The 18,923-nt window shown below is 34.6% G+C and overlaps 1 protein-coding gene across 12 annotated transcripts in view; it reads left to right on the top strand.

Annotated features, from left to right (window-relative positions):
• LOC106868349 (cell adhesion molecule Dscam1) overlaps positions 1–18,923 on the top strand; it is a 298,293-nt gene that overhangs the window by 239,043 nt on the left and 40,327 nt on the right. For all 12 annotated transcript variants that reach the window (XM_089352798.1, XM_089352792.1, XM_089352796.1 and 9 more), the window contains 13 exons: positions 2,325–2,528; positions 4,059–4,209; positions 5,055–5,191; positions 6,612–6,743; positions 7,393–7,566; positions 8,547–8,617; positions 9,313–9,550; positions 10,931–11,077; positions 12,576–12,731; positions 13,235–13,374; positions 15,105–15,264; positions 17,515–17,629; positions 18,865–18,923. The exon at positions 18,865–18,923 is cut by the window's right edge and continues 96 nt beyond it. In XM_089352798.1, coding sequence (XP_089208924.1) covers positions 2,325–2,528; positions 4,059–4,209; positions 5,055–5,191; positions 6,612–6,743; positions 7,393–7,566; positions 8,547–8,617; positions 9,313–9,550; positions 10,931–11,077; positions 12,576–12,731; positions 13,235–13,374; positions 15,105–15,264; positions 17,515–17,629; positions 18,865–18,923 — 1,884 coding nt within the window. The remainder of the gene's footprint in view (positions 1–2,324; positions 2,529–4,058; positions 4,210–5,054; positions 5,192–6,611; positions 6,744–7,392; positions 7,567–8,546; positions 8,618–9,312; positions 9,551–10,930; positions 11,078–12,575; positions 12,732–13,234; positions 13,375–15,104; positions 15,265–17,514; positions 17,630–18,864) is intronic.

Raw genomic sequence — 18,923 nt, 5'->3', positions numbered from 1 at the left:
AGATGATATTGAGCAAGTCTTAGGTAAAAGAAAACAGTAAAAATGTAAAAAAGTCAATGCTTCCCTTCAGATTTTTTGTTTTTTTCTCAAATGCAAATATAAAGGCCTCAAAAACAATAGAAAATAGGTCGTTTGATAAAAGGGTCTCCGGCTAAAAGTTTAAACAGACACAAATTGGTACACTGAATAACAAAACTGATTGAAGCTGGAAACATTAATTTAATAATATAAACAATATTTATATTTTTTTAAATCATCAATATAAGTCAAGATTGTTTTAATGTTGAGTGTCATAAGGAAATATTGTCTATTTACCAGCTCTAGATGAGGTATGTCAGAAAGAGGAGTGCTTAGAAGAAAATCGATATACTTTGGTTTTGCAAATAACAGGAAGGGTTTCCATAAGTCTTCAAGAGAGTTGTCAGAGTAAGCCCTATGTGATGTAAAGCAAGCTTAATACGTCCTTGGTTGGACAGAATATATCGAAATATATAGAAATGTATGTCAGTTATTTAAAAGTGAGTATGAGGCAAAAATGTCAAATTACTGGCTGCAGAAAGGCAGTATATGAGTAAGAAGATAATTACGAAGGAGAGAGCAGATACTGGAGATATTGTAGCTGATTTGGATCCTTAGTATCTTTTCTGCTTTGTGGTACATTGAGGACAGAGGCTAAACGCACACTTGGCTTCCAATTACATGTGGTTGACTTGGATATGTCGGTCACATTGATTCTGAAGAAAAACCTATCTCGGAAAAAAACCCAAATGACGGGTAGGGAAAAAAGTTTAGTGTCAGTGTTGCTGCAGGTCCCATATTAGCCCCGAATGACGAAACCTCTGATTAAACATATTCTATCTATAGTCATTTAATTTTTTTATTATGCGGAGGTAAACCAGGATCTGATTATTGAATATGTTTTCTAATTTAATAGAGGTAATTTGAAGTACATCTGGTTGTTATTTTTAATACGTCGTGTGACTACATAAAGGGCTTCACATTGCCCAGTAGAAAGGAAGTCAATAGAGCCAGACGAAAGACTAGTAGGATCCTAGAAATCTCTCAGTACATTAATTTCATGCTTCTCCAAACGAAAAACGATAGCTTACTGTGTCTAGGTGGAGAGGAACTGCGTTGATAGCATAGGATAGAGGAGACGAAGACAACAGACCTCGAGATGATAAATTGTCGGTAAATACCACACCAAGAATCTATTAATGACTGGTTGAGTTTTCCCCAGAATACGTAAGAGACTTCACGGTTTGATGACAACCGAAGATGTTCGTGAATGAATACATAAAACCCAGTTTTATGTACTAGAAACGGGAAGTAGATATTTGGTCTTTCTGGGGTGCTGGTGTCCAAACTTTTTTTTTTCTTGTATTGGATTTTGACTCAATGTTTATTTTCCATGTACATGTCCACTTGTACATTTAACCCTTCTGTATAACAGGCTTTGTATACGTTAGGTCTTTATGGCCAATAAATAATGAGTGGTGATGATGATGATGATGATGATGATGATGATGATGATGATGATGGTGGTGGTGATGGATGCGTCTATCTACATTAAATTCATTATTAGACACTTTAAATAAGCTATTTGGCAAGTTGCCGCTCATTTAAGTACATATCAATCCCATAATTGTTTGAATAAACAAAGATTGGCAAGTTCAGGTTCTGAGGTTTATTACGATGATAAATGACATTTAAACAGACAGACGTTTTGAACTCTCGAGATAGTTACCCTCTCATACACTACGAACACGCAGTCAGTCGGCATCATATACTGTTGCAGCGAGCACAATATTTAGAGGTCTGTTGCACCATTAGCGTAGACAATTAATACGTACATAACTCAATAGAAACACCAGCGGAAACAACTTCTAATTAAGAACGATTTCGTTAGCTTGCAGCACTGAATTTACGCTTTCGAATAAGTCTTTGATATTCAACCATGACGAATCAACGCACAGTAAATTATTCTTCTTTATTGTTAGTTTTATTTACCTTTTTCTCATATTTCTGCTGAGGTAGAAAAAGATCAGATATATCAACACAGATATATCGACACTACCCTTTCATAAAATATATGACCCTCTACCTAAATAATAATGACTCAATATTTAATTACATGCTACGACGTTCAGTCCTGTTTATGTTGACTTCGCTATTAAAAACATTTCAGGCTTCATCAAGAATGTTTTATATCATATAATGAAGTCGATTCAATTCTCAATCCCTATATTGTACAGGTGTGGCTTTGCCAATGTACGAGATCAATGTTTATAAAAGTTGTTAATTTTGATTCTTTTCTTTTTCAGGAAACATTCTCGGAAACTATGTTGACATGAATTATACTCAAAGTACATCATCTTCACAAACGGGTGACGCACGAATGCAACTATTAGAAAATGGAACTCTGTTGATTAATTCAGCTGAGGAAACGGATCATGGCTATTATCTTTGTCGTGCTAGTAATGGCATTGGTTATCCTTTAAGTAGGGTTGCTCAATTAACAGTTCACAGTAAGTTGAGAAACAGTTTTTAGCGACAATTATTCTAAGTCGGTCAAATGAATAATGCAATACAATTTTATAATATTACATTGTTTTTTATTGTTGACTAAGAGATATGTTTATCCCTTTACCAATTGCATCAGAGATATCAACGAGATATAATATGATGTGAAATCCGATTACAATCTTGGCATTGAAAATGCCCCAAGATCATACCTTCCAGAAAATGTGGAAAAAGAAAATTGTGATTTTTAGGAGTAGGGTCAGATACTTAAAAGACGTGACCCACGTAAGTAGAGTGAATTGACTTTGACTAGTGACCTAAACTGATATTTCAGCTTTTTTTACCGTTATGCATCCGGTCTACAGTGCAAACAAAACATGGCAAGTAGTAATGGTTTCTGATATTACGTTCTGCACTCCTTGGATATAACAATACTGATGATAATCAGAAGTCTTTTTAATTAAGCAACGGAAAGCGAGTGCTAGCGCACCGGATAACCAAATTCCTTACCTTCTTTTTCTTATGGCTCCTTTGAACTACCTTTCATTCGACTCTACCTTTCATTTTTTCCGGGATCTACAAAAAGTTCTAGCCAAGTAGAGGGTCCACTTGACTATAACTGAATAAATATGTATTCTCTTGTTTCCCTTGTTACAACTTACTATAGAAATAAAGCATAGGAGTAAGGGAGTCAGTAGAGCGCCGGACTAAATTCTTTATCCTATTTAGTTGCATTCCATTACGTTATGAGTTCAATTTCAACAAGGCTCAATATGTATGTGTCAATTTAATTTATTTTTAGATTTTCTTAGAATTGTGCCAACATGCAATCATTATTAATAAACAGGAAAGGGTGACCAACTGGCAGAATTGTTAGAACGTCTTACAAAATGTTTAGCAGCTTTTCATCCGTCTTTACTTTCTGAGTTCAAATGCCACCAGGTCGACTTTGCATGTCATCGTTTCTGTGTCAATGAAATTGGTACCATTCGAGAATTTGGGTCGATGTAATCATATCGACTACCCACTTCCTCAAAATTTCAGGATTGTTAATAAACAGGAATGCTCCGGATATTTATATCCTCAGGTCAAATCTCTGCCGTATCGACTTTGCTATTCATTTGTGAAGAATCCTCATTAAAAAAATCGAATGTATGAACCGGTTTCTAACCCTTGACAGAATCAATTTTCTCCACTTTGGTTGCTAACCTGCTTAAGAAACTTGTGTCTATCAGGCACTTCTACTCCGAGCAATTAAACAATTATCTGACAATGTCCAATAGAAGACTCGGTAGGAGCATTGCATAATTTAAGAGTGTTTGTTTAGTTGCGATTATTCGGTATTCTATAGAAATTCTAAATTCTGAAAGAAATAAATGAAAAATTCTGCAGATGCTTCTTTTACAAGAATTGCCAACAATTCAATGTTGATTACTGTTATTATAAACCTATTACTGAGGAATACCTGTTAATTATTACCTTAAATACAAGACTAATCGATTCCTCTTTCTAAATCAATCTATTTTATTGACTAGTTCCTGCAAGGTATGAAGACGATGGTCAGAAAAATTACACTGTTAAGAAATCAGAGAATAGCACCATGGAATGTAAAGCGAGTGGAGATGAACCGATTTTTGTGACATGGCGTTTTGGTTCTGATACTATAAATAGTCAAACCAATTCAAGGTTAGTATGTTACCTCATAATTCATAAAATTCAATAGAGTCTGGTCGATTCTGGTTATCAGATTAATTAAGTGGATGTTTTTATGATCACATATACCCTGTCGCCAACCCTCACCTATTTCCAAACAATATATATTCTTCCCCGTCACTGGAAATGTTTTTACAGATAATATTAAACGGACAACATCTTGTATGGCGGCGACGCTCGTTTGCAATTAGCTCTTGATGTCAAGGTAACACACACACACACACACACACACACACACACACACACACACACACACACACACACACACACACACACACAGAGTCTGACATGAAAATAGCCGTAATGTATCTGTCTACATAAACCAATGCACCTCTCCTCTTTAGTGATGGCAGAATGTCATAGAAAAGAAATGCAGCTACTATGTCTAGAAGCGTCACTGTCGACGTGTGTTTATACATATTTCGTACCATTTGTAGCTTTTGCAGCCTTTACTCGTGTGACTCATAACAGAATACAAACTATTGAAAACCTTTGAGCTTACACTATGTGCCGGTTGAGCTACATGTTTTTAGAGGTGATTTATATAGTAAATAGCCTTGGAAAATCATGAACATTACATTATCACATTTTCCCTCTAAACGTAATTGACTCAGTATTTTGAAACCAGATTACAACCTTGATGCATTAGAAGTGTATTTTTATTTACTGCCACTCAACACTATATCGAATTAAAAATATTAATTAATGATGTATTTATTTACAGAATTATATTCACGTAAACTTTATTTCCTTTATCTTCTTGTCCTTCCGTATATTGTTTTACAGATTCTTTTATATTTGATCCATTGTTTCTTTAGACTAAAAGTGGAGAATATTGGCACTATTTCACGCCTGCACGTAACTGGAGCGGTTCGAGAAGACAGTGGCATCTATGTTTGTAATGCTGAAAACAAATATGGCTATGGAGAAACAACACGTCGCCTTATTGTCGTGGGTGAGTGCCTCGAACTATTCATTAAAATCAAGTATATAACAATACTTGGTCAAGCCAAGGTCTTGATTGACATGGCATGAGCAGTTTAAAATTGTTAATTGATTGACTGATTAGGAGTAATAATCTTTTCTACTAAAGACACAAGGCCTGAAATTTTGAGAGGAGTGGACTAGTCGATTACATCGGCCCTAGTGTTTCACTGGTATTTAATTTATCGACCCCGAAAGGATGAAAGGCAAAGTCGACCTCGGCGGAATTTGACCTCAGAACATAGCAACGGGCGAAATACTGCTAAGCTTTACGACAGGCGTGCTAACGATTCTGCCAGCTCGCTGCCTTTGATGAGAAGTAATATGAGAGAAACAGTTACAATGTTTACAGATTTTTAAAGTATGAAAAATGTATCTTGTAAGGTGTGGATTTCTATAGATGCAACACACACACACACACACACACACACACACACACACACACACACACACTCACAAACTCAGCTTTACAATATGTACTGATATAATATATTGTGAAATATTATCAGGAAATTAATATCAGAAAAATTCTTCAGAAAGATATATACATGTGTAGAATAATTATTGTATTAAAAATATAAATATTTATATAAATATAGGTAAATATGTATAAGTATAAATATATAATAATAATAATAATACTACTACTAATAATAATAATAATAATGATGATGATGATGATGATGATGATGATGATGATGATGATGATGATGATGATGATGATGATGATAATGATAATAAATATGACAGTTTAAAATCTAATAGTTTAAAATTTAGTTTTTTTAAAGCACCTTACGATCGTTTCGCAAAAGTATTGTCTCTATAATGAAATCCTATATTGATAAACATTTATAGACAATACTTCTGCTCCTCAGCTCTTCAGAGATATAAAATGTGAAGTTTGTATGATATATCGAATGTTATTTTTTTATATGAAGTAATATGGGAAAATGGTGTTTGTTTGAAATATAAAAAGTTAGTTTTAAACTATTAAATTTTAAACTGTCATATTTATTATTATTATTATTATTATTATTATTATTATTATCATTATTATTATTATTATTATTATTATCATTATTATTATTATTATTATTATTATTATTATTATTATTATTATTATTATTATTATTATTATTATTATTATTATTATTATTATTTACATATATATTTTGTATTTATATTTTTATATTTTTAATATAATAATTATTCCACACATGTATATATCTTTCTGAAGAATTTTCCTGATATTAATTTCCTGATATTATTTCACAATATATTATATATATATATATATATATATATATATATATATATATATATATATATATATATATATATATATATATACATGTTATGTTTTCATATGTCTCCTGTATTCTTTAATTCAGAGCCTCCCGAACGGCCTCTTCACTTGAAACTAGAGAGTCGTGCCAGTCGTTCTATGAATATATCCTGGGACGAACCTTATAATGGCAACAGTTACATCACATCGTACGTGCTGCAATTCAAGAATGAATCTGGTAAGCTAACTATATCTGAGAAAACAGAGACCTTCATTGTAATCAGGGGAAATGTGTATGATGGGTTTAACGTGGTATGGGTTGTTATATTCTATTTTCGTTCACACTTCTGGTAATTAGGAAGGAACTATATCCATGACCTCGCAGCATAGACATTTATCTAAGTCTAATATGAACTATAGAAATAAAAACAAGATAACGCGTCACGATGCTCTTCACCGATTGAGCTAAACTCCCCCACTACAAATTCCTCTGCAAATTTAAGATAAATAGAAATCTCGCTTTATGAGACGCTATTATACGTTAAATTCAAATTACGACAAACTTAAACAAACAAACGAAGTTTGGTTTTAGAAGCGTTGAGATGTCTAAGAAAGTTAAAGAAGTGATTTTAAATTCTCAATCGCAGGATAATGCTAATAATATAGACTGAACAGGGTAAACTACCCCTATTTTGCAGAAAAAAGTGTAGGTGGTTAGCTGTAGACTCGAACTCACATCTCCGTGATTACGCGTCACGATGCTCTTGACCGATTGAGCTAAACTCCTCCCCTACAAATTCCTAGTTTAAGCTTCCCTTAACTGCTATATGAGAAAGAAAGAGGCCAGACATTCATCCAAACTCATTTTGTGTTTGCTCTATTTACAGATATTTGGAAACCAGCTCCGTCCAATGTGACTGTCATAGCAACAGATGCTATTCCAGCAGGTAGTATTTCAGGTTTACATCCGTCCTATAAATACCAAATTCGCGCCTTAGCTATAAATGCAATTGGAATTGGGTCACCCAGCACGGTCATAACTGTGTCAACTGATGAAGAAGGTAAATATGAAGAAAAATTTTATTATCACATTCGTCAAAATTTTGCATAAATCAGGCAAGATAATGCAGAATTATTTTCTTTCTCCCTCGACATTGTGTATTTAGCATATTCCTCACATATAATGCATTTGCATTAGTGTTTACATTTCCTCCTCTCTATGTTCTTCCTTCAAATCACGCCAATGGCCTGGTTGTGATTCGGTAAATGGGGGAACCTCAACGTAGTCACTTAACCTAATATAAATAGCAACCACCAAATCTCCCATGAATAGCACTCTAATGTATTGAAAAAGGACAGATTGGATAATTTAACTCCAGATTATTATTAGAGACAGTACCGATTGAAACGTAGTGTAAATATAGATGTGCGCAGGTGTGGTAGTGTGGTTCACAACTCCGTGGTTTTGGCTTTTAAGTCGATTCCATTGAGCGCTACTTTCGGCAGGTGCCTTCGCAGTTTCGGGTTTATGGAAGTCCCGTGAAAAAAAAATTTGGTGGAGGCTAACTGTATGAGATATTTTGTGTTATTGGTAGGCGTAAACCATTGTCCAGTTAAACAAAATCATCTCACTTAAATTCCAGTCTATTGCTAGCATATGAACTGGGTCGCCTGTCTCAGAACATCCTCCAACCAGTCTGCAAGACCTTGAAAAATGTGAATGTTGCTGGCCTTGTTCCTTTGGATCATAGGTATGATCTGTCGGAGCTGACCTGGCATTGAAATAATCGTCATTGTTTCAGTCGTTTAAGCTCGAAATAATTAGTCTCTTCACAAGATAACAAATCAATAATAGCTGATAGTATATACAAGAATTTGCTAAGCTTCAAATTAATGTTATTTACTCTCTAGAAATACATTGTCCACCAACAACTGAATTGAGATATTATTTAAGGTTTTACTTAAGTTTAATGCAGGTTGTATTACGTTTGTATTACGTTTTCTTTTTTTTAATTTATACGTTTCAACCCTTTTCTTACAGTGCCTTCAGGACCACCTACAGATGTTAGAGTACAAGCAAGCGGATCAACATCCTTAAAAGTCACTTGGCGGGTACGGAGGTATTTTGTTTCTCTGATAATAATCATTATTAATTATTTTATAGCTGTCCTGACGATGAAAGGCAAATTAGTTAGAGTGCCTGACAAATTACTTTGCAGTGTTATTTAGGTACGGCCTTTTAAAATTTCAGCTGGTAAGATTGTTACCACACTGGGGAAATGCTCAGCAGCATTTCGTCTATCTTTATGTTCTGAGTTCAATTTCCGCTGAGGTCGACGTTATCTTTCTTCCTTTCAGGGTCGATAAAATAAGTGCCAATCACGCACTGGGTTCGATGTAAGCGACTAGCCTCTCCCCTAAATTTCGGGCCGTGTGCCTAGAGTAGAAAGGATTATTATTATTATTATTATTAGTAGTAGTAGTAGTAGTAGTAGTAGTAGTATGGGAAAGGATTTACCAGATTGCGTGGACAAAATCGAGTTAATTCAGTATTACTGTTTTCAGTTATACTTCCCAGTGTTTAATGTTTCATGTGATTTTAATAATGATTAAGAAAAACATTTACATTACAAATTTATTTCTAAAATTCAGATGAAATTTAAATCATTGCCGTTCTTATTTCGTACTTGTTTCCAAATAAACTGCAATTAACTTTGCCTATACTAATGTCGCATTACTTACAGATGACTGTTACTCAAATGTTTGTAGTGAATTGTTCCTAATTGTACCACTTTTAATAACTGCAGGCTCCTCTCTACCAAGAACAAAATGGCAAAATCTTGGGTTACTATATTGGATACAAACGACACAATTCCAGTGATTCGTATGTTTATCGAAAAAAGCTGACTGAAAATAACAGCGATTTGGAACAACAGATCAAAGATCTTTTGAAATTCACTCGTTACGACCTCCATGTCCGTGCTTACAATTCAAAAGGTTTAGGACCAATAACAGACGATGTAACAGCTTTTACTTTAGAAGACGGTGAGTATAAAACATAACGCAAATCTTTGGTACACGCATGAATTACGATAATTCAGTAAAATTGCCTTTCTTTTTTGTGTGGTATTTGTTTGATTCATTAGACTGCGATCTTCCTAGGATACCGCTTTGAGTCATTTTGTACTTATAATCGAACCCAATTGCCGAACAGCTATGCTACGAAGAAATAAACGAACCAACAGAGGTTTTGAAGTGGTGATGGGCGACAAAACACACACACAAACACGCACACATACATACATACATACATACATACATACATACATACATACATACGACTCTACACAGTTTCCATCTACCAAATTAATTCACAAGGCATTGGTCGGTCCAAGTCTATAGCAGAAGACACGGTGTCGCGCAGGGAGCTTGAAACCGAAACCACTTGGTTGCAAAGTGAGTTTCTTAACTGCACAACCATGCCTGCGTCTAGTAGCTAAGATCCCTCGTATGACACGTGTTCTTGTTAAAGCAGGAAAGATAAATATGATATGAATCTTTGCATGATCTTGCCAGAAGAAAAGATGAGATAGCCATGGCTGGTAATAAGAGTGCACGATTCGAAATATCTAGAACTATGCAACAAAAACAACGAAAGTTATTTAATTAATCAATTACGTCACGACACAGGAATAGCTGTAGAGATGGTGTGTTATTTGTAGTGATTCTTCATAGTATCTTGTCCACATTAAAGAGACATTAGCTATCAAACGTGAAGTCTGTTTTGTTTCAACCAATTGACAACACCTAGTATAATTCACCCGAGAATATTTCATCTATTTTCATTAGTAAAGTTGAATATTTTCAGTGGTAATACGATAATCCAGTATGCTATATACAAAAAGGGCTTTTACTCCCATTTGCTAAACGATACGAACAATAGAGTTGACTACCAGACATTCTTGATATTTCATATTTAGGGAGATTTAGGCTTTTATGAAATGTTTTGTTTATACATTACGGGAAATGAGTTAACCTAAAAACTAGGATACCAAGATACATATCTGAGTTTTTCCCTTTCGTCAGAGGAAGAAGGCAGCACTCATTATTACCGTTCTGTGAAGTCTCCTAACACGTGTACAAACTTTCGGGCCCTCAGTAGTCACTACATCCAGTCCCTCCTTCTGGTAAGGGTGATATCGTTTCTTTGGAGTTCCCGCCCTACTCGCGTATTTCTTATTAATAAAGGTCCGAAGAGAATATTACTAGCATCAAACCTTGCAGACACAGGTTAAACTTCGAAGTTACAAACACATATTATTTCTGTTTAATAAATCATCTAGACCTGTACTTATGCGTGAATCAATGAATTACGTTCTTTATATTAAAATATCTTTAAAGGCAATTTGTTCAAATTAATTTCAGTACCCAGTTTGCCACCTCAGGAAGTCCGCATTCGTGATATAAATTCCGACAATATCCGAATATCATGGGTTGAACCACCGTATTACACCGTTCAAGGTGTGCTCCAAGGCTATAAAGTCCTTTATAAGGAAGTACGAGCTGATGAAGGTAAATCATATCTTTTATACTTTTATTTTTGCAAGAAAAATAAGTAGATAGAGCAGGAGGGAGGGCGAATCAATCTCAATACTTGACAGGTACGTTATTTATTGACTGCTAAGGAATAAAGGATGAAATTGGCCTCAGAGTGTACAAAGCTGATGTAAGTACCTCAATGCACTCTGTCCTAACTTGTAACGACACTGCAAACTCACTGCTCTGCGTAGCCACTCGATGTAGTAGAAATTTCATCCACATAGTGGTGGGTCTCCGTCGCTTGGCGATTAAGGTCCAGTGGTTCTTTCAAATGAGTAATGTATAAGCGACAGCATGCAGTGAGCTGGCAGGGTCACTAACATGCCGATCAAAATGCTTGGCGGCATTTCATCCGTCTTTACATTCTGAATTCACATAGCCGCCGAGATCAACTTTGCCTTTCATATCAGGGTCGATGAAATAAATTCCAGTCAAGCACTCGGATCAATGTAATCAACTAGAGTCATTTCTCCAAAATTTCAGGCCTTAAGTCTATAGCAGAAAGGATTATGCATAAGTGATTGAGTATTCTACAATCACGAGTACTTTTAAAGTTATTCTTGGGCACAATGAGCCTGACATGGGGTGTGACAAGGCTGAATCATTTAAATTACAGGTGGAATCAACTCGGCTAATTTTAATAGTTTTCCTCTAACCAATTCCACTCACATAGTATGACACTAGCCTGAGATGCCATGCAAAGAAATCGAACCCAGAACCTTGATAACGAAGCCATGGTGCACCTATTTCAGATACGTGTATCTCAGTTTTAAAAAGGACATATCAAATAAAGCAGTTTGAGACAAACTATATCTGACAGAATGGTCATGGCTAGAATGTTTTGGCCAGTCATCTGACCATGCCTCCAACAACTATTATCTTAATATGTTTATTGACTATCTTGATCAATATTTTTCAATATGGGCGCACCACCTCATTGGAGGATGGAAAATTTTAAATGGGAAGTAGGGACAAAGTGGGGTAGGTTAATAGATGCATCTTTTAATTACTGTAGTTGTCAAACATATTTTCGATTTTTATATATTGGTTTCAAATCTTGACACAACGCCAGCAATTTCGGGTTGTTGGGGTGGGGAGTCAATGTTTTACCAGTACCAGTACTTATTTTATCGACCCCGAAGGATGAAAGGCAAAGTCGGTCTCAGTGGAATTTGAACTCAGAACGTGAAGAGGGACGAAATACCGCCAAGCATGATACCCGGCGTGCTAACGATTCTGCCACCTTGCCGCCCTAATCACCTGGTAATATTAGCGGCAGAAAAGTTTTGACATTAAGGAAATTATTTATGTATACGAAGACTTTTAAGGCCGATCAACATTTTGGAAGCAATTTTTTCCTTCTTTCTTCGTATTATCGTAGTTACTAAAACAAATATGATAATTATAAACGACGTTTGAGAAACACTGATTTTGATATTTTCTATCGTTACAACTGTATTTAATCTCACAGATGAAACGGAAGCCAGTTATGTAACAACCTCCAAGCTAGAGACTGTTGTTCCAGATCTTAAAAAATATACCAACTACAGCATTCAAGTGTTGGCCTACACTATTATGGGAGAAGGAGTAAGAAGTGAGCCTATCGACATAAGGACGAGAGAAGATGGTAAGATATCTTTGCAGAAAATATTAAATTTTTCCTTATATTTCCTTAAATATTTCAGGATACTTTCAGGATACATAACATAATACTTGTGTGTATATGTATGTATGTACTTGTGTGTATATGTATGTATGTCTATATAGTATACATGTTTTAATATATACGCATATATATATGAGTGTGTGTGTGTGTGTGTTATAATTTTCCTTGAATCTTTCTTTTAACTCGAAAAAGACCTTCCTTCACAATCTTTCGGTCGTAAGTCTGGACTTTTTGGAGGCGTTGTGCGTCCACCATATTTAAATGCTCAATTGATAATACATTGCTGAACATCTATACATTATCGCAATTCAGTAAATTCATTCTATTGATGATATGTGTGTCGGTTTACATATGTATCTATCTATCTATCTATCTATCTATCTATGTGCATGCGTGTGTGGCATTTTATGACAATAGGTATATTTAAACAGTTCATCGTAACATGCCCTGCCTTACCGTTTCAGTACCGTCACAGCCACCTAATGTGAAAGTTATCACTGAAAATCGAAATACAGTTTTGCTTCTGTGGGAACCTCCGGTCCACCAGAATGGCATTCTCATCAAATACATAATCCGTTATTCAAACAGTTCAAGAGGCCCTCCGGTTAGTAAATACTTATTCTACTATATCAGAATCATTTAATAGTATTTGTTTGTTGAGTCAGCTGGTTTAAGAGTATCTAGTTTTATATATCTATATATATATATATATGAGAGAGAGAGAGAAAGAGAGAGATAGATAGAGAAAGAGAGAGAGATATAGAGAAAGAGAGAGAGAGAGAGAGAGAGAGAGAGAGAGAGAGAGAGAGAGAGAGGTGGATGAGAAGATGGACAAACAATTATAAACGACAATATTTCATTTATATGAAATGTCACATATACGCAATGCTATTACAAAAATAAAATAATTCTTTACAGCTGTTTCAAAGAATGGGTCATTGGTTGAAGGCTATATTGTATATCATGCAAACATTCATGTGTGCATATTGAAGTAAAACTATATACAGAAATTAAGCAGAAATATATTCAAATATGTTAATATCTTCAAGCTGGAAACAATGAGTCACTAGATTGAATTAGCGTCTTCTCCCCCACCCCAGTCTGCATGTGTGCGCACGCGCGTCTTAGATGTGAATTGTTAGTTCTCCGTTTGCATGCTTGAGAAATGAACACGACAGAGACAAGCAAAGGTTATCGATTGGAGCACAACAGTTCCCCTTCTACAGTTATTTTTGATGGTATGTATCTCAGCACATTACCTGGAACTAACAAAGCTGCTGACAACTGCTGCTATCTTCAGTAGGCTGGATAATAACTGGTGTGTTTGTGCACTTCAGTATTCCTACAATCTGAAATTAAAATATGTATTGAAAATCAAATTTTGCAAACAGTATTCCAAACAATTTACGGATAGTCATGTCTGGAAAGCTGGTAGAACACGGTTAACGTATGTTGTGGATATATGTAAAGTAAAATGAAGATTAGAGTTCCTGAAAACTAAACCTCTAAGAAAGAGTAATTAAGCAAAAGGTTTAGTTAAGATCAGGTGTATAAAGTGTAGAATGTTTGAAGATGATAGGAAAGAAAGATGGAATAGAATTAAGTGAACAATGTCCGTGATGGTGCTAATGGTATCAGAGAAATTTGAAGCTTGAAAAGTATTTGTCGTGGGGTGGTTTGTAAACAGATATACGGCGACACCTATATTCTAGTTGCACTCCAGGGAATGTATGTTTGTGTAAATATATGTGACTGTAGAGAAAGGCTCTGTAAAAACTATGTAATGCTAAAGGTTAACGTACATTCTCTATCTAATGAATAAAACGCTTTCTTTGTAACGCAATTTCGATTATGTAAGGATGATGTGATAGGAAATAGATTCCATTGTAGTAATGGAATACTTATCAACCAGAGTTCAGTGAAATGCTAACTTCTTCGAGAAAGACTGATTAAAATCACCATAGAATCCAAAGAACCAAAATCCTCATAGTATTCAAAGGATTAAAATATATTAAATGTTTAATGTTCTTTTGAATCAGAAAATCTCGTCAATACACAGGGTTCTATTCTGAGTCGAATCGTTGGTGTAACCATGCTGATCTGATGAGCTAGCTTTCTTAATTTGCGTTGATTTGTGAATATACTAATGTATTTTGTAACGCCGGTTATACATATTAATACAAACACATAAGCATGATTTCTTCCACACTGAAGAAGGTTGCCAAAGAACCATAATCTTAAGGATCTTACGTGATTAAATAAATATATTTTTACCTTTCAGACCTCCTGACTTACATTGATTTTATTCTTATTTACTTATTTTTATTTATTCAGAATAAAAAGAGTCCAAAACTGGAAATTAAAGCTCGAAGGACAAGTTATATGATAAGTCGTTTGTTAGAAGGACAGGAGTACATGTTTACAGTGAGCGCATGTACATATGTTGGTGAAAGCCTTCCGAGCGATGTGGTTCGAGCAACCCCAACTGACAAAGGTATTTCAGACAAAGACTTTTCATTTCCATTTTACTTTATTCTGTATGTTTATAATTTGCATTAAATATATAGGCACAAATGCTGATATATTCAATGTAAATACATCAGGTAAGTAGAGCTTTGGAAAAATATCTCTTGGTCTATATTTCATTATATTCCCCAACTAATAATACACTACTAATATACTGAAAAAGGTACAACAAATTGGGCTCCTTCTTTTCAGTTATATTCTTGTCGGCAATGTAACTAAATAAATTTCCTGCTTTTCAAGAAGATAGATGCTACTTGTCATGCATTCATTAAGAATAAGTTCTATATGGAGCGAGTTTATGATCTCGTCTTATTCTCTTATTGTAACAATGTCATTATACAAAGATTAATAGTGCCTTCATCACAACTTATTTTTATTTCCTAAATTGTCACAAGCTATATGGATATGTTTAGAACAACAGTTTATTTATGATCCTTAGTATTGAGCAAAGGAAAAATAGACTACACCCGAACTGTTTCGTCTGAGAATTTTTTTTCCAATCCTCTCGAAATGATAGAATACTTTTAAGGCCTATATAATAGTGGTGTTCATTCTAGTGACTTTAACGCTTACAACCTACGGCAATTGATTTGTGACTTCTCATATGTCATGTATATTTACTCATATTTCTTTAGTGCCAGTTATATATTGAATAAATCTAGTGTCTTTGAACATCTAGTAATTTTCTTTTAGGAAATGGTAGATATGATGCTGAGATAAATTCGTGGTAAAAAGTGTTCGTGACCCATATTTTAACATCTAGTTTAATGCCATTTCTTCTACAGTAGCTATGCCTTAATTTACAGTCCTATATATTTCAATATTTCATGTTTATCTTAATGATATTTGCTTTCTTTCTTCTAAACGTGATAATAAAAAGTCTGTTACAAACAATCCAAAATAAGAGTGCAGCTTTGTAATGCGTGCATTTGCACATACATATTTGGATAAGTGATTCTCTGTTATATAAAGTGAATTGGTACGTAAAGTGGGTTTTTGCATTCGCATGCAGATTATACATTTCTGCACATTGAGACTATAGAAATGCATTTACGAGTACTTAGAAATATACAGTTCTATATTTAAGAGATGAGGAATTATTAACATTATTTACATTATTTACATTTGACGTCAAATGTAAATAATGTAAATAATGTTAACTTAGAAATATGTTTCAAGGGAATTAACACCTTTTATGTTATATTTTGCATATAAGAGTTCTCTCCCTTGGAATAGTTAATTTAAATTCAATTTTCCCCTCTTAATATTGATTTACGAAAAGGCAGCAAATTGGCAGAATCGTTCGCGCGCAAAGCAAAACGTTTAGCGGCATTTCGTTAGTCTTTAGGTTCCGAGTTCAAATTCCTTTGCAGTCGCCTTTGCCTTTTATCTTTTCGGGTTGATAAAATAAGTACCAGTTATACACTGGGGCGGTGTAATCAACTTCTTCCCTCCCTTGAAATTGCTGGCCTTGTATTGATTTTCAAGGACGAAATATTAGATTTTGCACAAATTAACGACAAGCAATGAAAAAATAATCATACGTCCTAGAAATAGCAGTCAAACATTCGTCAAACCACTCTATCATATAAATACTTTACCTTCAAACAAAAAAAATGAAGGACACATTCAATAACCGATAAATATGTTTCTTGCCATATCCAATAATTGTACAAATATTTCTGCCATGTATGTGGGTTGAAAAAAGATTTCTTTCACCAGCCAGACTTTTTATTGATGCATTATAATTTTATTGATACATTAACAAATAAAGATTCTACAACCCAATACATAGATGGATTACCTGACACAGATGTATACAACTATTGAAGAATGTCTTTTGACAATTGAAAAGCAATTTTGTACCTTAACTAGTTATATGCATTTAGATTTGATTATTCTATTTTATTTCATGTTTTAAGACTTTGGTGGATGTTTGTCTTGTCTTAATTTTGTCGTATAGCCGAGAGAGAGTTTCGATATATGCAAACACTTGTGTCATGTAGTATATGATTATGTTTTCATTACTGTCATTGCTTGTCCATTTTACCTAGTTTCCCGTTCTCCTTATAACTCGTCCCCTATACCGTTCGCTCGACAGTACCCGTCTAATTTTGTATGTTTCTTATTTTCTCCTTCGCAATCCCTCATTTTCACTTTTCATTCCGAAAACTCCAATCCTGCACTAATGCTTTGTTTTTTTATGTGTTGTTTGTAGTTCCGGCTCGAATTACGAATTTCTCAAGGGAGAAAACTCTCTATTGGAAAACTAATTCTATTCTGAAATGTAACGCTCGTGGAAATCCTCTCCCACTGATTTCATGGATAATGAAGTAAGATATATATATTTTGTAAACTTGTTCGATCTTGGATTTTTCTAATTTCAATTTAAGTTCTTTTAATGTCCACAACTTCGAGAAGATTGGAGTCATATGTATTCAAAACTGTTAATACAGCTAACAGAATATTAAAAATAAATCTTTCAATTGTTCCAGTCTCAGGACCTCGGCCATGCTGGAACACCGCCTTGACAGATTTAGTCGAACAAATCGGTCTCTTTTACCGAACCGTAAACAAGTACTAGTTGCCTAAGTTATGGACAAAGATAAATACACCCACACAAACACCCCCCACTACCACCCACCCAAACACACACACACACACACACACACACACACACACACACACACACACACACACACACACATACACATACATACATACATACATACATACATACATACATACATACATACATACATACATACTTATGTGTGTGATAGGGTTCCACACAGTTTCCGCGTATCAAATTCACTCACACGGCATGAACTAATGGGTCGACGGGGCTGGTTGTACTAGAAAACATTTGCCCATGGTACCCCTCAGTGAGGACTGACCCCAAATTACGTGGCTGTAAAGTGAGCGTCTTAACCATCTGCACTTGTTTCTTTTCATATTATTCATTTCGAAACGATAGAATATTCTGAAGACCTACAAAACAGTGGAGTTGATTCTAGTGACTTTACAGCTTACTGCAACTGACTTGTGACAGCTCATAAGTCATGTATATTTACTCATATTTCTTCAGTGCCACTTATATATTGAATAAATTTTCTGTTTTTAGTGAAATGAATGATGATTTTGCAAGTGATTGAAGTGAAATATTTCTGATTATCTTACTTTTCTTTTAATTTGTGTCAAGTACTATAGATCAAAACATAATTTCTTTGTACTTCGATCTGGCAATCCAAACTGGATTTTGACTAGGCACCTTGTCTGCATACAGCACTGATTTCTTCCTTTAAGATTTGTGCATCAATATTTGAACATCCCACACTCATACACAGAACAGTTGACAACCATTTTGGTTTGCTTACGTCCTCATACCTTAGCAGTTTAGCAAAAGAAACCGATAGCAAAACTACTACTAAACATTCCAAGGCATTCTGTTAGTATAGCCACAGTGCAAAGTAAAATATAAAAGAATGACTCTTAGTTTTTATCTCTCGAATTTTACTAATAAATTCGTATCTTTACAATCATGCATTTGTTTATTTTTATCCTTCAGTGACAAACCAGTTCTACTCAGTAATACGGTGCAAAAGCTTCCGTTGGGCTCTTTAAATT

Source organism: Octopus bimaculoides, chromosome 5 (assembly GCF_046866305.1).
Source record: "Octopus bimaculoides isolate indiv1 chromosome 5, ASM4686630v1, whole genome shotgun sequence".
In the NCBI taxonomy this organism is placed as follows: domain Eukaryota; kingdom Metazoa; phylum Mollusca; class Cephalopoda; order Octopoda; family Octopodidae; genus Octopus; species Octopus bimaculoides.
This window is presented reverse-complemented; position numbering and strand designations above follow the sequence as displayed.